Source organism: Buteo buteo, chromosome 2 (genome assembly GCF_964188355.1).
Source record: "Buteo buteo chromosome 2, bButBut1.hap1.1, whole genome shotgun sequence".
Lineage (NCBI taxonomy): Eukaryota > Metazoa > Chordata > Aves > Accipitriformes > Accipitridae > Buteo > Buteo buteo.
The window spans coordinates 60355045-60380511 of record NC_134172.1 but is presented as its reverse complement, the minus strand read 5'-3'; the positions used below and the strand labels follow the sequence as shown (position 1 = coordinate 60380511).

The 25467-nt window shown below is 38.9% G+C and overlaps 1 protein-coding gene across 3 annotated transcripts in view; it reads left to right on the top strand.

The window, feature by feature from the left end:
- Positions 1 to 334: 334 nt before the first annotated feature.
- SEPTIN7 (septin 7) overlaps positions 335 to 25467 on the top strand; it is an 82024-nt gene continuing 56891 nt past the window's right edge. For 2 of the 3 annotated variants that reach the window (XM_075056915.1, XM_075056899.1), the window contains exon 1: positions 18597 to 18699. In XM_075056915.1, coding sequence (XP_074913016.1) covers positions 18690 to 18699 — 10 coding nt within the window. In that variant the 5' untranslated portion in view covers positions 18597 to 18689. Of the gene's footprint in view, positions 407 to 18596; positions 18700 to 25467 lie in introns of those variants that run through there. The other variant, XM_075056907.1, reaches the window with a different exon arrangement.

Genomic DNA, 25467 nt, shown 5'->3' with positions numbered 1-25467 from the left:
CGCCGCTGCGTGCTCGGGGAGGCGGGCAGGGAGCGAGCGTGTGAGGAGCGGGGCGGAGGCGGCGAGGGAGAAGGAGGAGGAGCAGCAGGCAGCGGCAGCGGGGTGGAGCGGAGCCGAGCCGCGCCGAGCCGAGCCGCTAAGTCCGTCCGTCCGGCCAGCAGAGCGGGCGCGCGTAGGCGCTGTGCGGAAGAGCCGCGGCCCCTCGGCGGAATCGGCGTAGGGGGCGTTGAAGAATCGCCGCGGCGGCCGCCGGGTTGGCTGGCGGGAGGCGCGCGGGGAGGAGGGGGCGGCCCGCTCGGTGCCGCGGCGGCTGAGGGAGGGAGGGAGGGAGGGGAAGGGAGGGCAGCCAGCCGGAGCCCAGCGTCAGCAGCGGCAGAGGCACCACCGCCGCCGGCCAGCGCCATGGGTGAGTCTCCAGCCCGGGGCCGAGGCGCGGGAGGGCCGTTGACAGTCCGAGGCGGGAGCCTGCGGCCGTGGGGTCTCCATGATGGGTGGGCTGGGAGGCAGCCCGGGAGGAGCGGGTGTGGGGGGGAGAACGGGACAGCGGGCACCTCCGAGAACCCCCATCCCGCTGGCGGGGACCGGCTGCCGGGCGGAACGGCGGCCCCGCCGCGGGGCCCCCCGTCCCTCTCGCTGCCCCCCGCCTTCCTCCTCCTCAGATGCGGCTCCAGCCCCCCTCGCCGCCGCCTGTCCCCCCCCCCCCCCCCGCATTCACTTCCTGCCTCGCCGAAATTGTATAATGCCTGCGCCGAGCCGGGGAGCCAGGCGGCGAAAATGCCGGAGATATTTCTTCTCCCTCGCTTTCTCCCCTTCCCCCCCCCCCCCCCCCGTCCCTCCTCCCCTTTTCTCCTTTTGCGCCCAAATTTGGGAGGGAGGAATTCGCTGCAGGAATTAAAGCAGCTTTCAAATATGCGGGAGAGGAGCGGGTGGGACTGAAATCACGGCGGCGGGGGGAGGAGGAGGAGGAAGAAGAAGGAGAAAGAGGAGGAGGGGGGTGGGTGCGTGTGTGGCAGCGGGAGAGGGCCGAGGGCACCCTTCCCAGCCAGCCGCCTGCCCGCCTCCGTAGCTGTCTTCTTTTTTTTTTTTTTTTTTTTTTTTTTTTTTTTTTTTAATCCCTGAGGGCTTTTTCGGAGGGCTTTATGCCGTTCGGGTCTGGCTTTTATTTGGCGTGCGCGGGGCTGGTCGCCGCCTCCGCGGGGGGGCCCGGTCCGTGCCTTCCCCTCTCCTCGCGCTGCCCCGGCCGACTCTTGCCTCTGCAGCGGTGCCAGGCCCTCAGCCGGACGTTCTCAAACCAAAACGGGGGGAAAAAAAAAAAAATTAAAAATTACAATTTACGAGCGACTGCCCCGGAAATCTGTATGAAATGCTTTATGAGCAGTTTCTGTGTGCTCCCCTCGTTTAGCCAGCCAGTCCTGCAGAATAAATTGGAGGGTTGCTTAGTGTTTCAGGAGGGTGACTGGGAAAAGGCGTGATTATGTACAAAGTTTTTTAATGGGCAACTTAAGGAAAAGCAGCTAAACTTATTTTAGTGTGAAGTTGTTGACTTCACACTGAACCAGTTATGTGCAAATGTAATTCTGTGAAAGACAACGTTCAAGAATCTTCTGCGTGCCATTTGTGTGCCGCCTCCTGCAGATGAAAAATCAGTGAACAGAAGACTGTCAGAAGTACCCAATTGCTGAATGTTTTTTCTTGGCTATTGGAGCCTCCCTCTGACTGACAGTGGCTTTAGGTTATGTTCAGTAAAAGAAATGTTTCTGTATGTAGAAAGACCTATGAACTGTATTAATATCAGGACCAAAAAAAATGTCAGCTTGTGAGAATATGCAGGCTCAGCTCCCATGAAAGTTAGATGGACCACTGCTGTATATCTTGGCTAAAAGGTAGACCATACCTTCTTGTGCAAGATTTTGTTGTAGTAGTAGCTTTTCAGTGCTAAGTGATAGCTTAATTTCTGACCAGAACTTCCACTGAGATATCAAACTAATACTATTGTAAAGTATTTCTCCTTTGTAATTCTGTCTACATATATTTTAAAGTTTTTGCCTGCTGAAGTGTTAGGAAATTGGGGAAGATGTGTTTTTGTGTAGTGTTTAACATCTTTCACTTGATACCTGCTTAGTTTGTAATGTTTGTGTCTTGTTTGCTCTGTGAGATTACTAGCATCTTTGGTTGGTGACTTGTGAACATAAGAGCATTATTTCGTCCTGGATTTGGATGACTGCATTTATTTTTTTTTTTAAGCTGACAGGTGAATAACAAAAAGCAATGAACAGAAATTTTACTTAGAAGAGCAGGTTTCAAAAAGCCATTGCTTTAAAGGTCAATTACTGCCTCGTCTGTGTTGAAACCTGAATTGAAATGCAAGAACATCACCTACCTGTTCTGCATTTGCTACTATGGAAGAAGAAAGGGTTGCTACTTAGTCATTCTGAAATTGAAGCAAATGCACCCAGGACTGTGCATATCAGTCTGTGTGCTGATAGTAACAGCATTTCCTTCAGTTTACCCACAAGGACAAGCGACTAGTCTCAGTTAAAATGGTGCTTCAGATGTATACTCAGTGTCACAAACAAATGCGTGTTTGTGTATATATGGATAAAAACTTGGTTGTTTATCTTATGCAGGAATAAAGGATTAGATTTGTCTTTGTAAGCTAAAATACAATATCTTTTTTGCATAAAATGTCTAAACGCGCACAGTAGAACTATCTTCTTTTTTTCTTTAACTGGCTGTCAACTTAGTGGTCTTTCATTACTCTCTTCCATGGGTCAGGCTCATACTTCTTGTACTTTATTTTCTTCAGTTCTAGTAGCTCAATGCTGCTGTGGTGGTGTTTTTAATACTATCATAAAATACCCATTAAGGCAACAAATAGTTATAAAGTACAATGGCTACAGATTCAAAACCTTAAAACGCAAAGTCAGTGAAGGAGAATTTGCCTCGGAGAAGGTGTAGGAGAGAGGTTTCTACTCAGAACTGTAGTGTGACATACATTTTTAGCTTTAATTTATTGCCAGACTATTCACTTAACCTGTCTAGACCAGAGATGCGTATGTATGAGCGACGTTCTGTTTTCTGTAAGTTGGTGCTCTAGCTCCTGAAATAAGCTAGTTAATTGCAAATGTGTTCTCTGTAATTAGAATGGCATTTAGTCACCATTTAAGTAGTTTAGTTAAGTCTCGTTTAAATTAGTAATTCATATTTGGGGTAGTGTTAAACTGTAGGTGGTCACAAACTATTCCCTAGGAGAGTTTGAATGTCTTGAACCGATGTTTATAGATAGATGTCTTACTGAGGTGGGGATGGTGGCATAGGTGAAGACATTTCTCAACTGCAAGGGCTAGAATCTGAGTTCACAGAAACCAGTGACTTCCTGCTCACCGTGCCGGAGTGAGTTTCATTTATGTCAAGGATGAGTCAAACTGAACTTTTTTCCAGCCAGGTTTAATGGTCACATCGTGATAGCTCTGTAAAGTCATCGGGTAGCTCTTTTCTATTTGTGGTTGGTGTTTTGGGGTTTTTTTTTTTTTGGTTTGGTGGTTTGTTTTTTTTTTTTCAGAGGAAAGAATCAAATCAATATTTACTTACATAACTTACAGTTTTGCCTTCTGCTTTAGTTTAATGCAGCTGCCTTGCAAAACCAGCTATTTGCTGCACTGCATGAGCATGGCTGTGTAAGTTATGATGTTCTTCGTGTTACATTAAAAATCAAAAAGTAACCAGTAGGCTCATAACTGCTTCAGAAGACCATATGTATCCACTTGCCTTATGACAGAGTTTGAACTAGAGGTATGTAAAACACACTCCTGACTAAACCTTGTTCTTATGTACATCCTGGACTTCCTTCCCACAAAAACCACTTAATCTTACTTCTGCTTCTTGTGCATCAGTGCTGTTCCGTGCTTCTAAATGTCTTGCAGAAACCTGCCAGTCGTGAGCCAACTTCAGTGTCTGGACGGGCAGTGCTGCTGCACTGCCTGGTAGCCCTTCTTAAAGCCACTTACGAGGAATCTCTTCTTCAGTGGCTCTAGCTCTGTATCTTATTTTCAAATGGCTCTTTGTGTGGCCATTTTCATGCCAGTTTTCTATCATTTAACGCAATGATAGTTCAGAATGCATTTGCAAATAATTTTGGAAGTAGTGTTACAGAACAATAACACTATGGGTGTTACATTCAGAAGCACTTAAGCAACTAAAATAAAATAAATAGTTCTGAATTCTAAAATAGAACTGAATTATTTCTTAGTAGCACAGAAGATTTAGAAATTTTTTTTTTGTCAATATTGAAAATCACATCTCAAGATGTAGGGTTCTTAATTGCTTTTTTTCCCATTTTACACTTAATGGTTGTGTGCTTTTTGTTTGGGTTTTTTTAACCTGAATAGTAAAAATGTTAGGACTTAGAAGCAGGGGGAGGCTTGATTAAAATATTAGGGAGATTTCTCCCTCCTTTGACCCACTGTAGCTTTAGGGGAATCAATATTAAGATACAGCACCTAGTTTTGGTGTCAGCATTTTTTAAAATAGAGCTTTTTAAATGGAAAGATTGCATCATACAAAAGATGTGAGACCTGAAGAAAAAAAAAATTGACTTTAGACTTGTCTTTCATTTGACCACAGAAAAGTCCAAGGGGTGACAGTGGTCTTAGAAGCATGCTCTCAAAGGAAAGAATATCACATACTAAGCTTTTTCCAGTCCTTTGGGGTAAAGCATGACAGGAACAATGACCAGAAAAAGAGAAATGCAAACTAGATATGCAAGGCATGCTCTTCAATGTTGTTGGTGAGTTTTGAGCTACAAAGTAGCAGTTTATCAAATTCCAATCAAAATAGTCTTCTTATATATAGAAATCAGTCTATCATACAGTAATGTTATTACAAAGAGACCTTTCAGAAAGGCAGCTGAAGTCATTGATGACAGAATTTCTGGTGTGACATTTGTCTGAAAAAGCATTGTAGGTCATTGCAGTTGATGCTGAGAAAAATGTAAGATGGCATGAATGTTGGTACTGGTGCTGGTGGTTATCACTGTATTATAGGCAGGCAGATTATTAGAAGAATAATGTAAGAAATATCACCTCTTTTTATATCTCATACATTAAAAGACCATTCATGTAATGATTCAAGTTCAACTTCAAATACAATGAAACTTGACTGAGGTAGTCAAAATTGCCAAGAATGCTTAAGTTAATGTTAACATAAAGCTTAAATCAAACCTTGTCCAGTGTTGGCCAGTTGGAGTGTTTTAATCTCATGTATGTGTAATTCTTTCACAGTTTGCAGGAAATTTTAGTATGCCCAAATTTAGTATTTTTAGTATTTTCAAACAGTATCCTCTGCTTTCCTTTTTGTTCTTTGAGAACCTTATCATGTGATTTCATAGCTTATGCTGGTATAACTGGATTGCAGCTGAAGAACACTGTCTTGAATGTGTGTTTTTCTCTTGTTCTTTGTGTTACCTCTAATGTTCATATACTGGTGTGGTTAGATGAGCTTGCTGATGTAATGGAAAGTTAACCTTATGGTAGAGTAGTTTTCATCTGGATATGTGAGCTGATCTGGCTTGTTCCCTAGCTGTACACTTACCAGAACTGATAGGAGGGAAGCCTGAGCTCATCCGCAATGGTACAGTTGCTGGGTGAATCTGTCGGCCAGCTGCTTGAAAGGAGGCAATTCTGCTGCTCTCCCCACCCTTGCAGCAGTGCCTCTTTGACCCAACAGTGAGTCAGTTCATAGAGCTCAACTCACAGGAACTGCCTGTTTTTTCTTCCTCAAGATTATTTTTCTTTCTATCAATTGAGCTCCCTGAACCTTTCATATCATGGGATCACAGAAGTGTTAGCATGAAAAAATAAATGCAGGCGTGCTCTAGGCAAGACATGGAACTTCAACCTACCATTTTGGCAGTAGGCAGGTAGCTGTGATCTTGGTTTAATGCCTGTTTTAGGCTAGTGTAACATGGCACTGCTGCAGAGAAGTGAGTTTGGTTTTCTGTTCCCACCCAAACACTGAGTCTTAACGTAGGCTGAAAGTTGTGGTAGTGTGCCCAAGGCAGCAGAGATACGTGGTAGCTGATCTAGTTGTACAACTTGTTTATTTCCACTGTACCAGTGGTTAAGATAGGGAAAGAGGAAAACCGTATCCTGTTGGAGGAATCAATGCTAGTGGTTAAGAAGGTAGTACTCTCCCCTTGGTGCTGAGCTGGTGACTTAGCTGAGATTAAACATGGGTGGGCAAAGTTTAATGGCTCTTGTTTCAGCTGCTATCATTTACTCCTTGAGCACTAAATGGGTGAGGTGACTTGCCCTTTTTTATCTGCTGTTGCATCATTACCTGTGATGTTTGTGGTAATACTAATATTAGCATTTGGACTTTCTTGAGTGATGTGCAAAACTAAAGCCCTGACTAATGATGGCTGCAGAAGTCTGGCAGTGCAGAGGGTCTTGTAGTCCTGACCAGATCTGAACTGTAATGATATCTTCAGTAAGATAACAGTTTTAGCTGACTTCTTGTCAAAAACAAAGCAGTTGTGAAGCATTGAAAGCTGTTGTTGGAGAAATGTAATTTTTCTGGAAGCTTTCTGACAGCAGAAGTTTTTCTGGCTGTGCAGTCTTACGAAGACTCACTGTAGCTTTTCAAAATGAGAATGCAAAACTCAGAGTATATGACTCAAAATCTGAGTTCCAGATGCTGGCTTAGATGTAGTTGAATGCTTTCAAGTTTGGGACAGTGAAAATTTCCAACGTAGAATGAGGCAAAGAAACCCATCTTCTTATTTCCACTGTTCTTTGCACCCCCTTTTCTGGAAACAAACACTTCCTAATTGTAGCTAGTAAAGGTATACTAACAAACCGAGAGATTCAAGATTAAATGAGCTTCCTCTTGGGAGGCTTTGCCAGATGGTGGGAAATCAAGGTCTGAATAATCTCTTGATGATGGGTAGCGGGGAGCCATCCTGTTGCCTTCCTCTGTGTTCTTTATTTTTTTATCACTTAGTTGAGGGAGAACTTACAGAGGAGAGCTGCTTACAGACTGCTGCAGTATTAGTTACTGAAGCTCATGATCATCTCCTTCTGTTCCGCTGTGCCAAGTATTGACCTTCAGTGCTCTTAGTTGCAATTCTGTGGGCATCTGCAAACCTGGAAGTTTTCAGAGCAGTGCAAGGAACCTGCAGTTTGTTAAGTGACAGGCTAAAGCAATGGGGAACAAGACCTCAGAGACTGGGGCAAAAACTAGAGGATATGATTGTTCAGTCTTTTTTCAGATGTTGTAAAGTTGTGGATTGTGAATAAAAGGAATCTCCTTTTTAATCAGTTAAAGGAAAAATGTCTTAATGTTACAGGTTCAAAACACTACTGAAGGCTAGATGCCTGAAAGGAGGAGAAGGGTAGGGGTAATGAGCCCCCATCTGATAAAAATTTGGCAAGGAAAGCTGGGAATTTCAGCAGGGAGTTTTTTCCTTACTAGCAGTTTCAACTTTAATTAGCAAGTTAATTTTTGAGCTGGTTGGTGTTTGTTCCTTTTTAGGTGTTTAACGGGGCCTCTATAAAAGGTCTGTAAGATTTATTGTGTTCTGAATCCTTAAACAGTTGAACTTTTCAGCACATGAGTTCTAAATTGTATCAGTACTCAGTATTTTATGCAGACCAAGTTAAGTTATTTGAGTGTTAATACCTTAGTAATGAAGGGACACTGAAATCTTTTTTGTCCAAATGTATGCAAGAGTTGGCTTTGGAGAAGACCTTGGAAGCGCTTAAGACACAGCTTCTCCAAAGAAATGTTCAGTGAATGGCCTCTAACCTTGTCACTGAATGAATTTCACTTGGCCCTAGCTTTATGTCTCTGGCTTCTTGCCTAGCAATATGCCTGCAAGGCATCCAATATCCCCTTAGGTAAAGGCGACTCTTTTTCAGTATGTTCAGTTCTTTGTTACTGTGGGTAGCAACAACTATCCTGGCTTTCCTGTTCTTTTGAATTGTGTTTCTGGCTGTGAATCTTGGCCATCAAGTACTCTGGTGTGGCAGAAAGGTATGGAGAGGATTTAACTCCCACGCTAAAATTTAGCAGGGCTGATCATGCAGGATAGCTGCTCTGCTGGTATACATGTTGGACCATGTAATGCATGCTCTTCACCGCTAGCCTCATTACTAATACAAAAAAAAAAAAGTACTGGGGAAGCTGAGAAACCAACAGATTGGGTGCTATCGAGCTGTGGCTTCAGACCTCACAGTCTTTAGTTCTCATCCAAGGCAATTAGACCACTGGTGTCTGGATGCTCTCAAATGGGTTGCCTTCCTCTTTGAAAAATGTAGGCAGTAAATGCCAATTTAAAAATGAATTCCTTGACATGGAATAAATGAAATCAGAACTCAGGGTTTCTAACTCCCAACTTATACTACAGATGAGCGGTAATTATACCAATTGTACATTATAATGGTCTTAATATTAAACCCAGATGATGCATTTCTTTATCAGTATGGACCATTCTTTGTATCAGTTGCCATTGCAACCTGCAGGGAAATACTCTTAAGTTTTACTTACTGTCTTCCTTACACAGTAATTATAAGGCGAGTTATCTCTCTGTGGTATCTCTCTAGCTTAAAAATAAAGACAATTAAAAACAATGCAGCCAGCCAGCTGTGTTTCAAAACATCTAAGTTAAATGGAGATATTTTTATTAGTTGGCCTAATTCTTTAAAATAGCACCTGTGTCTCTTTTTTAATCTTCTTGGTCTCATTAGAGTTCTTTATATTATAAATAAAAAACTCCTCAGACAGTGTGGAAATAGTTAAAAAGTAAAAATCCTCTAAGTGATTTAATAATATTGTTAAGGACCTCTCCTGGTAGTGTTTGATGGACCTTGTAGTAGAAGTATTGAAACACAAAAATAAACATGATTTCAGGGTATCCTGAAAATTCAGTTTATAATTAAAAGTCTAACTTCTGTCTTCTAGTGTCGTTAAAATATGCTGTCATGGGGGGAAATGAATGCTGTGGAAAAATACCTAACCTGCTTCAAGTGATTAAAAATACAGTAATTTAACTTTGAACTACCACTGTGCTTTTTTTCATAAAAATGTGTTTTAAATGATTAGTTGGTAATAGCTTGTTAATGATAGTCTCAAGATATATTTTAATTTTTCCAAAGAAATTGCTTGTCTGAGACAAAAGGATCAGTGCTTTCAGAAGTACTTGGGTTTCATGTTCTGGGGTGTTAGTTCGCTACAGCACAAAAATACAATAAACCTTAAAAGGCAAGTGAGTGGGACATGTCTCTTAAAATTTTAGCTCAAAATGTCTTTCTTGGTGAAACCTACAGGGCTTCTGAAGGCTTCTGTAAGTCAGATCTTGAGGTGTTCAGCATAGAAACTGGTATAGGAGAGAGAGAAAACAGATGGCTTCCATATGGGAACGAGTTGCATCCACCATACAGAAATGTGTGGTAAAAGCCCTTCACTCAATTTAAATGAGAATTCCTCATGTTAACAGAAGCACCAGAGATGAAATACTCTAATTTCTATCATGATTTTTAAGGAGAACACACTTCACTTAGAGCGTTTTGAACATACATGAGTATTTCTGCATGAGTGATTCACCTCTCATTAGCATTTCTGCACCTACGTGTTCAAGAAATTTTACTAGATCTGACAGTAGCCCTTTAGGCTAGAAATGTAACAATACTATTTCTTGTATTGCCATCCTTACAGCTGCTTGATGAGGAGAATGGGGTACACTACTGGGGAGGTCACTTCTGTTGGTATCCAAGGCATAGAACAGAAGGGAGCGCAGAGTGGACACCTGCAAATGCCTTTTTCAGACACCCTTGGTTGAAATACTGCCAGTTGGATTGCAGGAATCTACTCTTCCTGAAAAATTAACTTCTGTGCTTGGGCAGATTAAGATGCCCTTACTGTTGCTGCTGCTTCACCCAGAGACTTGGGGTGGGAGAGGGAGGGAATAATTTGGTTTTTTGTTTGTTTGTTTGGTTGGTTTTTTTTAATGGGCCTAAACCTATAAACTGTAATTTATCACCACCTGCTAAGTCTTTGTGTTATCTGACCAATCTGTATGCAAATTTTGAAGGAAAATGCAATGTTAATGTGAACCTGAAGGAACTGAAAAATGCTCAACAGTAACTTAGATTCAAAGGAAATGGCAAAGGAACTAAATAATACATTACAGCATGATACTTTAATGCGTCTTAACACTTACTATGCTTTGTTGCTTCTTTCTACTATGTTTTCAGTGCTAAGTAAGACTCTTGAAATGGTCTCCAGGTTGAGGCACTAACCTACTTTGTAGAGAATTTGTTTCCTTAAAAATGGCTTAAAAAAAGTAGTGCGAGAGAAAACTGCCTGAAAGTTCCAACGAGGTTTTTTTTTCTTCTTCTTTTAATTCTTCTTAAATCTTTTCTTTACATCTCTTTGGGAAACTTCCACAAACTAGACAGACAAAAGACATGTTAAATATGGAGTACAGATACTTTTTTATTTTGTTTGGCTTTTCTTTTTTTTTCTTTCCCTTGGAGGTTTTGTATCCAGGAATCTTGCTTTTTTCAAAATATTTTTCCTTTGCATCTTTCATCTTCAACCCTTGGTTCAGTACTTGTATTGGAATAAACATTCAATGATAGCAAAACTGAGGAGGAGGAGTTAGGAAGGAAGGTTAAAAGTGGTGATAGACACACCAAGTGATGTGTGGTTGATGCTTGATCTGCTGCTGTTCCTGACACTAGTTCCCCAGCTGCTGTTTTGGTGACCTCTTTCTGTAAGCTTTCTTCTGTCCTGTGCCATTTCTTGCTGTAGTTATTTTGACCCCTACTCTATGGAGTGGAAGGTAATCAGTCACTTTACTGTCAAATTTGATTTTGAGTTGGTCATTTCAGTTTGGTGCAAGTTGCTATGTGATGGTGGTGTGTGCACTGCTTTCTGCAGGCAGACCAAGGCTGCTTTTAAAGCCAGAATAAAGGGGAAAATGTACAAAAAGAACAAGAAGCTTTAAAACTGTATTCTTGTACTTTGAAATTGTCTTTAAAATGCATGAATAAGGTTTACTTTCTCTTCAAGGAATTAGTTGTCTAGCTAATTCTAGTGAAGGATGAACTGTTATGTAGAAACTGTCAATATGTGTGGCTGGCCTGAATGTTTTGTGGAGTCAACATGGGTAGAACTTTTAATATTGTATATTTTAGTTATACAGGCCTGTATTTGTAGTTTGATAACTCCCTCCCTCCACCCCCTGCCCTTTCTTTCCTGCCCTCATCAATCTATAATTAGTTTTGTTTTTCTAAATAGTTAATTGAGTTCATTTTCCTAGTTCATTTTCCTGTAGTTGTCTGCTTTCTTGCACTTCCTTGGCTGCTGTAAGAACTGCAGCACTAACTGTTTGCTACAGCTGCTGCAGTCTGTGCACAGTTTGGTCAGGCATGCCCTTGTATGCTGTATGCTGCCTCTGAAGGCTGGCAAATGTCTTAACAGGCAAGTTAAGGTTTACTTGTGTGCCTGCTACCTCCCCTTTGTTTTTCTTCAGAGTTTTCTGCTTTCCTTCTGGACATGCTGCCTGTAGCTCAACGGATGGACCATGCTGTCTGCTCTTTCTGATCTTTACAGTGCAGAATCCTTCTTGTAGAACCCTTTTGCTCTTAGACCTCACATGTGTTTCAGCACTATCTTTTAATAAACCAGGTGATAGTGTCTGGCACAGAAAAAGAGATAGTCTAAAGCTCACTCTTCACTTATACTCACTGTGCCCAGTGAGATTTTGAGGAACAGTTGAATTGAAAGTGCATTCACTGGATCAGTGACTGAAGTTACTGATTATCGACTTAATCAGCTTGCTCCTAGAGACTGAGAGAAATAATTGTGCTTATGCATCGAAAGGTGTAGGCAAGACCTAGGTTCACACTTGGAAGCCAAGTTGTCTTATTATAAAAGAAGGCTTTTCATAGGTTTCTGCTGTCTGCAGTTGATGCCTGTTAGAGGGAGTAAAAGTGCTGATTTCCTTTCCATCAGTACTAGACTTCTACCATGCAGATTACAGCAGACGCTACTGACCCAACAGATGTTTTCACTTTACTTTTGATAGTGAAAGGACAAAAACGTTCATAGATGTTCAGCATAAGTTTAACTTTACAGCTAGAGTTGATGAGTTTCCCCCTTTTATATTGTTATTTCCATACTTTTTAAATTCAGGTGAGTTTTTTTTAATATGGATTGCCTATATCTTAGTGTTTTTGGAGAAAAAACCTCTAAGTTAAGGTACCATCTATTACATTAACAAGTGCTCAGGGCTTGTAGAAGCATTACTATACTAAACACTGCTACCTAAAGCTCCGATTTCAAGAAGCAGTAATAAAAACTGTCATTTGCAAGACATATGCAGTTGGTCTCTGCCTCTGGGATGTGGCAGGACAAGATAGGGATATGTATTAGCTATATATTTTATGTATTGCCTCCATATTGACAGTTGGAAAAAAATGCAGACTTTGTTAAACTTTAGAAAGCTTTTAGGGATTTTGAAGATGTTGTTAAGGTGAATCCCTAGGCCTTCTTGCAGGTTTTGGAGGCTTCTAGATACTGGTGTGGAGACTTTAAACAACTAGCACTGTTAGAAAGAAGAAAATAAAAAGTTACCACATCAGGTATGTTGGAAGAAATGTAAGTACACAGTGTTTTATAGACTAGTCTTTCTATGTAGAACTAGAAATTACTAAACTGATCTTACTCATAGCATGGTGGTTGGAAATGGAATAGAAATACTGTGGCTAAAGACTTTGCAGAAATTAGCTAAAAGTTCTGAAGATGGTTTTAGCTTTATTGAAATCAGCGTTAGAGCAGGTGCAAATTCTTATGTTTTGGTGGCTCTGACATCTTTTCAAAGTAAACTGTGTTTAAAGGAAACTTGCCCTATGTGTAGATATCTTAGAAGAACCAATTGACTCCATTGCAAATGTAAATTGTAGAAAAAATACCATGTTCAGAATGTGCTCCCTGTTCCAAATGTGTGAAATAAGTTAAAAATGATTGCCTTTTATTTTCATGGTCAATGACAAGTAACATTGCTATCGCATGCCTAATGCAATGGGTATCTGTACCCTTTCTAAGACTGTTTTATATTGCTTATAGTTGTGGTCAGATTTCAACAGTTCTTGGGTTTTCTGTGATGCTTCTGGAAGCTTTTTGAAATAATGGTTCATAGAAGGTCACTAGAGAAAAAAAGGATTGTGTTTCTTTCTCTTCGAATAACTTTGAGAAGCTCCAAAGCCATCTTTGATTGGAAAGGACAGTGACTCCCCCCATGTCAAACTGCTTTTCTGTTTTGTCTTTTTTTCCTCTCCTGCTGTCTTAGTTAATATTTGCTGCTAGTTTGGCTAGGTCATAAATCCTTGAAGAGTTTTCATACCATCATGTAACAGGCTGCTGGTTACTACTAGTGCACAGCAGCTGTATTTTGCTGTGTAGAGTGTGAGCTGAGCTCTCAAGTTCCATGTAGTAAAGGTAAAAAATGGCTTTAGCTCACCTCGGACTTGCATCCCCTCTTGATCAGAGGGATAAGGTATGCTCTTTTGTCAGGCAATGAACCTTATTATGTCAGAGACTGTCATCTTTTGGCCCACATGGTAGTACCTGAAGAATGACTTTAGATTTATCATTCCAGGACACAGTCAGCACGGAATAAAGGAGAGATATAAATTCTGGTGATTGGGCAATAACAAAGATGATAGACAGACTTGATGGAAAACAAGGAAAGGAGGATATTTTGTCAGTGTTCTTCCTTAAAACTCCTTGGAAAGCCACTGATGGTGCCTCCTTTCTCTCTTTTTGCTCATTTGCATAGTTACAGCAGCTTGCTGCTTGCTCTTAATCCATCAGTTCAGATGATGGATCTAAAACCACCAGCTCTGCAGCTGGTTTATGTGGGCTTTGACATTTTGCTTGGGGGAGACATACACTAAAGTAACATTGAGTGCACAGAGTGGATGCATCAGAAGTCAGCTAAGGCCAAACTTATAATTGTATGTATGGCTTGCCTTTGTTTGTGCTAACTTAGAGCAGAGATGATGAACAACTACAGAGACTTAAAAATGTTAGAAGACTTGATATAAAATGATAGCTGAAATGCAGTGTAGGTGAATGTAAAGTGATACACACGCAGACTGCTTTCGTGCTGTATGCTCAGTGGTAAGCTGTGAACATCTGTTAAAGCTCAGGAACAAGGTCTTGGGCCTGTGTACAGTTCACAGTATTGTCAGCTCAGTACTTGGAAGTAGTCAAAAAAGAAAATTGCGTGTTGGGAATCAGTAAGAAAGGGTCAGAGAATAAGAGATACCATATGATCAGACTGTGGATCTGTGACTGTTTTGCCTCTTGGATACTCTATGTAGCTCTCACCCTGGCCTCTCCAGAAGAGTACGGAACTAGAAGAGTGATATGGAAGAGCAGCAGACACAATCAGAGGCACGAAATGGTTGCTTCTCAATGAATTATGCTAGATTATTAAGGCTGTTTTCCAACATAGGTAGTACTGTGCAGCAGTTAAGCCAACAGGTGGGGATTTTGAAATTACTAAGTCCTCCCTTTAACAATGTACAGGTAATCAGAGGGAGTCCTTGCTACAGGGGCTTTTGTGGATGCTCTGTTTACGTGATGCTAAGAAAAGTGTACAAGTGCATGGAAGACAAATCAATCAAATGCTTTTAAAGTACACAAGCTAGACTGCTGGCCTAGAACGTGGTACTGAGATATTTTTTTTCTCTTCTTTTTTGTGTGGGTGTCTTGAAATACTCAAATATGGGAAGATGTTTAGTGAAAACCAGAAATTTAAAGGGTCTTTGTGATATGGGTTTGTAGTTAAAATATTTTAAGTGCCATGTTGGTGAACTAGCATAGGTCTCTTGTCATCCACAGTTAGGTGATGCTGAACAGACACTTGACTTGCGCCCTGTAATTTGTTCTGGTTTTTTTTTTGCTGTTAACCATGTCAGTTATGCCCAAATTTGCAGCAGTGCTCCAGTGCTCAGTATTGCAAATGAAGTGAATTGACACTGTTCCCTGAATGTATAAAGTGACATAGAAATGCAAAATCCTGAGATGCGTTTATGATGATGATAGCTGTGCTCTTAGTACCTTTCCACTCTAAAATAAAAATATTTTGCAGTAGTGTGGGGAAATGAGATTACATGTTCTGGTGAACACCTCTGAAGAAAATAAATACCCTTGAACCTATTACAGGTTCAGATAGCATCTGGTAAACAAAAAGCACACTGAATACTAGAGTAAAAACAACTGTTGAATAACTGCCTATATTGATCCTTAAATGGCGTGCAGGTCATGTAGTGTATTATCATGAAATGAAGCTGTTATATAAAACAAACTAAGATTACATAAAACACTGTATGCTAAGCATACTAGATGGAAAGTATTGTGGGGGACTTTGGTCAAATGTAAGTAACTTTTTCTTTCCTTTTCCTTCTCTCCTCACACTGCCCCTGTTTCTGGATTGTTGCTGCACTTGTTTGGACCCGTTGCTGCAATGGTTCAAATTCATCGGTTTACTGGACTGCTCCTCGATGTATCCTATTGATACCTTCAACACTGGAAATGATGGAAATGTGTTGTTTACAAAGTAGCTGTAAGTATTACTTTGATACAGACATATTACAGCTATTGTGGAAATAGAGGAAGCATTAGGGTTTTAGTAGGTAAGCTGAAACTGAGCTTGGGTAGCAGCTGGTTGAAAATGAGGAAGGGATAAAAGTTAAGGGGAAGCTATTTTAAGTATTAGAAACATGAGATCTCACCTGGCACAATGATAATACAGTGAAAGTCAATGCTTCAACAAAAAAAGTAGTAACTTCTTTTAAAAGCTGTTGCAGGAATTTAAGAAACTCAATTCCTAGTTTGTTTCAGTGTGTTTAGAAGTAGCAAGTTATGAACAAATGCAACCATTTAAAAATCAGTATGTTGAAAGCTTCAATTTTAATTGATATTGGTATACCAGAAAACTGAACCTGGCATCCGACTTCATTTTTTTAAAAGGCTCTTTCCTATGGAGTATAAATGCTCACATTAAATACAGCATTAATGCCAAGTGTAACATTTCATACATCCTTCTGGTTAGTAACACTTATATTTCATTATCTAAATGGGTGTAAATGCTATAGACCCACTTAACAGAGCAAACAACCTGGAAGTTGCCATCTGTTCCTGTTTAGCATTTCATACTCAGTGTTCTTAAAATTCTTAGTAGTAAAACTATGCTAAATGTGGAGCTATATATGAAGGGGAAGAGAAATAAAAATAATTTAAAATAAGCATTACATGCAAACCCATTCTTTTAAGCAAAAGAAGTATTACCTAGATTTAATGAGGGGGTGAGCTGTTTCTGGTAAGCATGGCATACATTAAAAGGTATCTAGGCATTAAAAGATACAGGTGGTTGAAAAGTAGAACTATAAGGAGTGTCTGACTGTGATGACATATTTTACGTCTGGTAGCATGAATAGCAGTTGCATATCCTTCATAGTTATTAAGGACCTGCACTGTTAAAGAGCTCTTTAATGTCTTAATATTAAAGATATTAATATTAAAGACACCTGCATGTCATATAATATCTCTGAAGCATTGGCTCCTGTTTGGGGTTTTAGATTGTGATAGATTGTATTCCTCACATGTAGTTGCAGTAATAGATTGGAAAAGTAAAACAGTCTTTGGATTTTTAAATTCCTGGCTGATTTTTTTCTAGTATTTTGAAAACTTTCAGATGAGACTCTTGCTGCATCAAAGGCTGAATTGAAACAAAAAGCATCTTAAAAAAAGTTCTTGATGACACAAGGCAAACATTCCTACATTTAGAGAAGTAATAACATTTGTTGCATTGTGTGTATTTGAACTTGAAACTGTAACACCTAGCTTTAGCTGGCTATCATTAGATGTTCCTCTCTTATTCTGTATGAGTTAATGAGTTCAAAGATTCTGCCTTTTTTAAACTTGAAGGAGAATTGATGCAGTGTATTCTCACTAAATGAGAGGTGATACTAATTTGCAGTAGTATTAAATCTTTTTCAAAGTAGTCCTGCTAAGTTTGGACTTTTCAGACTTACTTAAATATGGTGATAGCACCAGTATAATATGTCTTTGCAGTGGTGTAGCATTGCTTGAGAATAATCGTTTGTTTGCCACATGGAGAAATCAGTTATGTGACTTAAAGCAGAGGGTCAATTCATTGATCAGTGCTGTTGGATTGCAAAGAAGTTAGTTCTTCTGGCATTCAGTGCTTTAAAAGGGAAAAGGGATAGTGTTTTACAAGGAAGGTTTGCTTTAATTAAAAAAAAAAAATTAAACTCTAGGAGTTATTACTGTAATAAGTTTATTCTGTCAATTTTAGAAAAAATTTACAAATAAGCACAAGTCAACCACATACCAAACTTAAATTAACCGTACTCTATCCCATATACAGAAGTTCTGAGGCAATAGTGCCTGTAGTAGAACAGGTTATATTTTGTTTTAATTACTTTTTAGAATTCCTCTAGCCTCTTGAAGATAATCTTAGGGAGGGGAATGTAAACTTGTAGACAGCGCTGCAGCTCTGTGGAGGTACATAACTCTCAAGCTGTGAAATTGAGGTAGTATCAAATCACATCCTCTCAACTTTGGATGGATGTAAAACCTAAAGGCTGAAATCATGAGAATGCTCCATGAGAAATAGTACCTTGTGTTGCTTTAAATAGACAGTTGTCTCTGAAAGTATTTTCAGATTCCCTGTAAAGGAACTACACTGTCTTGTCTCACAAGACAATCCTCAGACCTGCTGTGATACCAAACACATTTCTCGGATTCTACTGGAAGAGCAGTTTAAAAGTAGCATGGCTGGTCTCTGAGGATTGCCAGGTCTAGTACAGTGAGGGAGAAGCATTTTAAGCATCTTCAACATTTTCATTAATGTGGTGAGAAGTAATGGCTAACATCCATAATTCTCCTCTCTTTTCATAGCAGGCAATATTTTGAATAAGTTCTTCACAGTATAAGGCAACTGAAGTTTTGCCTTAATGGAGGGTGTGTTGCAATGCATGCTGCGTTAGTGTAGATCTAGATTTAACATGAAGGCCTCCAGTTGTGTGACTCAGAAGTAGAGGGCGTCAAGTTAGTCCCAATCATATTGGGGGAATACCACCATGACTCTCGGTAGTATAGGAAAGCTACACTCATACTACTTGCCTGCATTTCAAATGGGCATTGGAACAAAGTTGATTTTATTTTAATCTGTTTGTGCTTGTACGCTCTGGTGCTTGCGCAGTCATAATGTGGTAATTGTACTTGCTCAAAATACCGTTAGCATAGCTAACTTTCTGTGCCAGTCTTTTGGCTATCCAGTCAAAAACAAATCAATTTTTCTTATTTATTGTTGCAGTTCATTGGACTGTCTTTGATGTAGACAGCTTAGGTTGTTGAGAAGTTGGATAGATAGCACCTTTCTCAAAATGTGAAAATGAAGTGAACGTGTAAGTGACTAAAAAAAAAAGACAAGCAAAGTAAGAAGTTACAAGCTTTTCTTTTAACTTTTTTTTTTCTTCCCTAAATATCTCTTGCCTTAGCAACAGAAGAACCTTGAAGGATATGTGGGGTTTGCAAATCTTCCAAATCAAGTTTACCGGAAGTCTGTGAAGAGAGGATTTGAATTCACACTCATGGTAGTAGGTAAGTTTCTTTCTTTGTTGTTGATGGTGAAGTATATTCATTAGAAGTATATTGACGTAGTTCTTAAAATCTATGATGATGATGATGTAAATATGTTTTGCATGACCTCATGAGAAAATACAGATCTTCCACTTCTAGACTGTTAAATCTAGAGTGTTTAAAAAGAACATGTTGTCTGATATGCAAGTAGATGAGGAGAATAAAGAATGAGAACTGTATAGTTCATACAGTCTAAGAAAAAAGTTTGGTGTGGATCTAGTTTAAAATGTGACTTGCACGTGTGACAGAAGTAATTTGAACTTGGATTTTCGTTTGAATTAAAAAATCGAACTGCTTTTACAGTTGCGTGCAACATGGCAAACTGGGATCCAAAAGTAAAGTTGAAATCTTTCCTTGCGCATAACCAGGCAGCAGGATCCTGTATATCCTGCATTTCTGTGGCCACAAAACTGTGCTATAAAATCAAAGCTTTAATTTAAACAAATCTTTCTAGTTTGTATGGTTGCAAAGGAAACCAAATGTAAACAATGTGTTCCCTATAGACTAGAGAGAATGGGAAATTCTAATTAGTATGGATGAATAATGCCATGCAGAAAGGTTCATTCAGGCTTCAGTGATGACCTAAATTGTCATCTGTTCTGCTAGGACATCAGATTTCCTTTTTTCTCCCTCTTTTGAGTACTTGTATGATGGTAGACCATTATTAAGGTTGGGTATATTTGTATGTAACTGGTACGTATATACTGGATATGTGACCCAGTTTTGACATGCTAATCATTAAAAATAATAATAACAAATGTATTTTATAATAGCCAGCTGTCTCTTTGTTGATGTCTACCTTTATCTTTTGTAATTTGGCTAGCTTGATAAAGCTTTGATGTTTTGTCATCAATACAGTGAATATCTTGTGCAGTTGTTATGTACATGTAGCATGTAACATAATAGTACTATTGACAGAGTTAGAAATCAAGGTCAAATTGGTGAAAACTCATTGTAGATCACTTATAATCTTTTGATTACAAAGTGAGTTAGAATTTTAAAATTTGAGGGTTGCTTTTTTCTTTTGGAGCTTGATTACAGGTTCCTTTGTAATGTAGCATCCAAGTACATAATGAATTATTTGGTACAAGACTGTTTAGTCTTAAGTAAAATTTGGTTTTCTGCCATCTATGGGAAAAAGGGAGGAGGAAGGGAGGAAACTGTCTTCATAAAGTATTATTCCAGAATGGGGTATAATTTGTACTTCCAAGTTTCATTCTTGCAAAAAACAAGTCACTTAAAGCATGAGTAGTAGGTGTAGTGATGTATTAGACCTGGAGAAAGTGCATAAAATTACCCTGGTGTTCTTACGTTTGCCTGTAGTACAGTCTAGTGCAATTGCAGTTACAAGAATTGTAGAAAATTGTGACTGTCAAGAAGAAAGTTGGTCCAAAATTAGATTGAAAATTAGATGTTGATCAGAAAATTTTGTTACTAGTTTTACATCTAATATTTTAGTATTTAATGCTAAGACTTAATTAATTTGCCATTGTACCATTGTCTGGAAGTTTACTGGGGGAATTGGCAGTAGTTTTCTAAATTAAAAATGCATCTAATTCTCTCCTTCCAACCCCCAAGTATAGAAATCAGATACTTGAAAGTGAGTGTTTAAATAAAATGATGGCTGATGTTTTAGTACTGCCAACATCTGGGGAGGGTCAGGGGGGAGAAATGATTGTGTTTCAAAGTGACGTGCTTGGTAATAGTATGCCTGGGAAAAATGTCTGTTTTAAATATGAAGATGAAGTAGTTTAGGTATTACTGATCACTTTCGTTGGTAAACTTTGTAATGTAATGTGCACTTAGATTCTTGGAATTGTAATTATTTATCGCTGCGTTCATCCTTTGAGATACTGTACTCTGACTTGGTTTGAGGTCTTTAGCTGACATTATGGTACAGTTCTGTAATAGTAGATGGAATTATCTATAATCTACTTACTAAAACTTAAAAGTTTTAGAATGTAGTGCTCATCTGTATATGGTCATTGCTGGCTGAACAAGAATACTGTATATATCATCTCTTGGAGATAATGTAAAATACTCTCTCGCTCTTTCTACTACCAAGAATTGTGTGTGCATGGCTGCCTTCTGCTGTAGATTGCACAATTACTAGCCTGCTGGCTATGCTTTATTTATAGGTACTTCAGTGTCAGTGAGTTACCTGTTTGTTCTGAAATGAAAAATGAGAAAAACAATGCTTGTGGTTGCTAAACAGGTACAAGGAAGAAAACAAATGGTGTTTGGGATCTGCAATCCATGTGTCCAGCAATTTTCAGGTGTCTGTGAGGCTTGATATTGCGGCTAATGCATTTGTACAGAAACTACTTTTCAGCTGTCCATTTATTATCAGTTAATATCTATAATATATAATTTAATTATTATATATAGTATATATTATAAATATATATATAAAATACATATCAGTTAATATATAACTGGAATTATCAGTTAAACTTAGTAGATGCACATGGTGTGGTATCTGGCTTCTTTGTCTTGAAATATGTAGTACAAAAAGTCACCAGATCAGTGTTTTGGGGGGGACTTGCCCATACGGTCATACAGCCGTACTGACTGTTGTAGAAACAAATCAGTTTTCAGTTTAACTGTGTAAGATATTTGTCACAGAGGAAGTAGTAAGTACAGCATCCAACAGATCTGACATTGTTTCCAGTAGGAATTTTTGCAGGGAGATAGATCAGATTTATAGAACCTTTCTTGTGCATAAGGCATGATGAATGTATTCCTCAGGCTGCTGAGTTACTATCATTGCCCTGGAGATGATGGGGCTGCCCATAGCAGTGTGTGGTGGTTTCCTGCGCCTCTGTTGTGCCAGTGGAGTTGGAGGGAGGGCTTTTGTTGAATAGCCTAGAGCATGGTTTCTGGAGCAGGTTCAGGACATAGGTGCTCCTTATCTGAGCTGATCTAAGCTGGTTGGGGGCATTGCTTTGGGTGGCTTCATTTCAGCCATGTGGGCAGTGCTCTGTCCTGTAACTTGCTCTTTGAGTCAGGACTCAGTAAAATTACTTTATTTGAGGCCTATAATGCTAGTGAAGTCTTTTCTATAAGTTTCTAATTTCCAGGTGTTCTGGTGTTTACATTAAATGTAACTAAAGGGTGAAGTGTTTATGAACTACATGCATATAAATATAAAAAGTTGATGTTAAAGTATCCTTTTATATTTAATGTTTTAAGAATAATTGAAAATTTAATCTTAATGGGAACTGGGGTTACTCTATAACATTTAGCCATAATAAACATTTCAATGTTTATATCTCACTAACTGTGTTTACATTTTCTCTAAGTTGTAATGGTTTTTTTGGTAGTGTTTCTAAACTTTTCTTCCAAAACTGAAGGCTGAGATAGCCCTTTGTTTTCCTTATTGATCAGTTGTCATTGGCAAGTGATTTGTCTTTAAAATCTTCATGAGACAATGAATTTCATATTAGTCATATTCTAAAAGGCTAATCAGTAGTTTAAATCATGCTATTTCTGAAATGACTTGTTAGTTTTTATTCTACAAAACCAAGCATTTCCTCTGAGGGTAAGACATAAAGTAGGCAGAAACATGCATTAAACTGAGCTGTATTCTTGATGCTTTCAAAAGATGACATTTAAATAGTGATTTAAACCAACTAATTCTACCTCTGAAATATTAAAGCTCACCAGTAGAAAAAATGCCAAGTTTGCCTAGGTAGGCTGCTTCCTTCATAATCTTGTGTAATCTCTTCAAGTATAAGATGTTGAAACACTTGAGAACCCAACATAAATATTTGGTCTGTTTGAAATACAAAGTGTATTCTCTGTATTTTTCTGCTGTATAGGTTTTTTTGGAGGAAAGTACATGCTTAAGTCAGATGCTTAAGAAAAGAAAACTTCCAAAAGTAATACTACTATGGTTAGTAGCTCACAAATTGTGAAATTGTAGTTATGTCTGTTTATTAATATAATTACACTTAAGTAGTGGGCCTGTGTTTTTGTTTTATTCTAATGACGTGTGGAACAAAGAGTTGCTTTTTAATGTGTCCTTTTTCTAAACACTGAATCAGGAAATCCTGCTTTTGTTGTTGTTGCATTGAAATTATGCTGGTAACGTGATTCGAACCAACACCTGAGTAGATGCAAAGTCATAATTTAAAAGAAATTCTTTTCTCTTACAGACTTTATGTACCTAAGAACAATTATTTGGGGTGGCTTTTCTTAGAGCTGTATACTTTAAGGTGTTCAGGCTTCATGAGCCGCCTTAGAGGTTAGACTCTTAAATTTTATTTTACTTTTTTTTTTTTTTTTTTTAAATCATCTGATTTGCAAAGTGCAGAACACTTAAGAGTCAAGTGACTTTGCAGAGGACAGTTCCTGTTTCTTGAACAACTGTTTGGTAGCTTTGACTCTGAAAGCTGTTTTGAAACCTCACCTATAGTAAATTGTCTGGTTTGTTTTCTGATTGTCGCTTTAGCCTTGTAGATCACCTGTAGATTACAACTTAAAGGAAAAACTCATGCAGTATTGTCACAGTGTTTCATTTGTAATTCTATGCACCTCAAATGTTTTGGTTTAAACATGGCTTTTTGGCACGGTCGCAAAGGAAAGGGCTGTATTTTGCAAGTTTCAAGTTGTGTTATAGAAAAAGCACACTCTGATTTTAAAACACTCTTATTGTTCACTGGAGAAAACTTGGTCTGCTTTAATACTGGTATCTTCTGGTGATGGATCATGTTCTGATTAGAATTACTCCTTTCATTTGTTCACTTTCTGGGGCAGTTCATTCATCAACCCAACCAGTGGTACCCAAGAGCCTCAGCTGCTCACAGCTACTTGTTCTTTGCTAGTCTGATATCCTCCTCCCCCGGTTTTAAAGCCATGAACAAAATCATTAAGCATATGGCAGGATGGGAAGAATAATTAAGTGAAAAATAACCTGTGGATGGGCAGTACAATTGAATAGAAACCATTTGGGGATGTTGCCAGTTCTTGTTGACCTGCTGTGATTTGAAATCCTTTTAATTAAGCCTTCTGTAGTGTCCCTACTACCACAGTATCTTGAGTATGTGTTTGGCCTTTGGTGTGACCTTCATCCTTGGCTTCATAGGATCAGTGAAGTACCATTGCTGAGTATTTGTTGCCTAATTTTGCCATTATTTTAGATGTCTCTAGGGTCTACTACCATACAAATATAGCTTAAATTAAAACATGCTTTCTTTTAAACCTACTTGAGGGGGAAAAATAAAAAAGTGAATTTTGACCTTTCCAGTCAGTTGTTAGCTTCCCTGGGCTGTATTGTTGCATTGTTGGTTATGGAACTTTTCCTTGTGTATACAGTCAGGGATGTATGCTGGCATACATATCTTAGAAAAAAAAAGCATATCATGGGAAAGAACTAGCAAAACCTTTTTTATTTATTGATATGTCCTGTCTCCTTTTCCCCTGTAACTTCACTTCTTCAGAATACCTCAATTCCCCTAATTCTCTCATCCTTTGAAAACTGTCCCGTGTTTCATGCTACGACCTTGGCTGCAGCCCATTTTGAGCTACTGACATGGTGGCTGTCTGTCCAGTACTGCTGTGCCAGTGGGCTAGGGCCAGATTAGATAGCAGTCCTTCAGTTCCCAGGGTACTCTTTCGTTAAAGAATAGTATTAGTCTGGGTTCAACTGGTTTGTAGCAGATGTGGCTCCCTTAGGAAACTAGATTTAAAAAAATAATAATAAAAAAATTAAATTGCAGGTATTCTGTTGACAAGATTATGAGGTTTCAGTGAAGTACAGAAATAAGAAAAGTTCCTTTCAAGACTTTTGTAACCTTAAAAAAATAATTTACTGCTTTTCATGTACTGGTTCTGTGGATGTGTGTTCCAGCGATGCTGTCTACAGAGTATTAAAATTGATAGCTTAATACTTACATGTACCTGATGGGGGAGGCCAAAGCAAAATATGTTGAATTTAGGGGAATTGGCAGAGCTAGAAATGAAAGTAGTAGAAAACTGGTGGAACTCAGAATGAAGCCGGGGTATTCCTAGAGATGACACATTCCTCTGGAGTAATCTATTGATGGAGTAATGCCTCACCAATAGTGTATCCCTCCTTTTTGTGGAAAGAAGTTGATAAAGGTTTTTTGAGAAGGCAGAACAGAAGAACTCTGAAGATCTTTCTGTGGAAAAGAAGTGAGTATCTCTTCAAGATGTGAAAGGTCAGTAAACTAACAGTGAGTTTACTGGCCTGCAATGCATAATTTTCCACTGAGTTACTTTAATGTGAGAGCTTGAAGTATAGATTCATGTGACTACTTGGCCTCAATTAGAAAATCTTCTCTCATACTTCTTCGTTGGTTGTATGGGTGTTTTTTTTCAGGTCGTCCCCCCCCCCCCCCCCCGCCTTTCTTTTGTGATGCAATGAAATACAGTTTGCAGTGTGCTTGTTCTTTTTGCCTCTTTTGTGGTGTTTTCCTGTGCCTTTTTCTAGCGTTGGGGGAAGAAACCTGCACAAAGTCTAAAACCTGATGGAGGAAGAGAAACTTTTTCAGTGTATTATTGTTGCAACTTAGTGTTGGAGAAAGTCAGTTAATCTACCTATTTGAGCTTATCTAGAAACCATAGCTCTTCAAATACTCTCACAAGTTGCTCATAGTGTAGTGTTTTTTAATCACTCAATATAAAAAAAAATATTTTAATCTTAATTTTTAAGCTTGTTTTAAACATTTTCTTCACTCTGTAATAGCTTAGACTTGTACTGAAGGA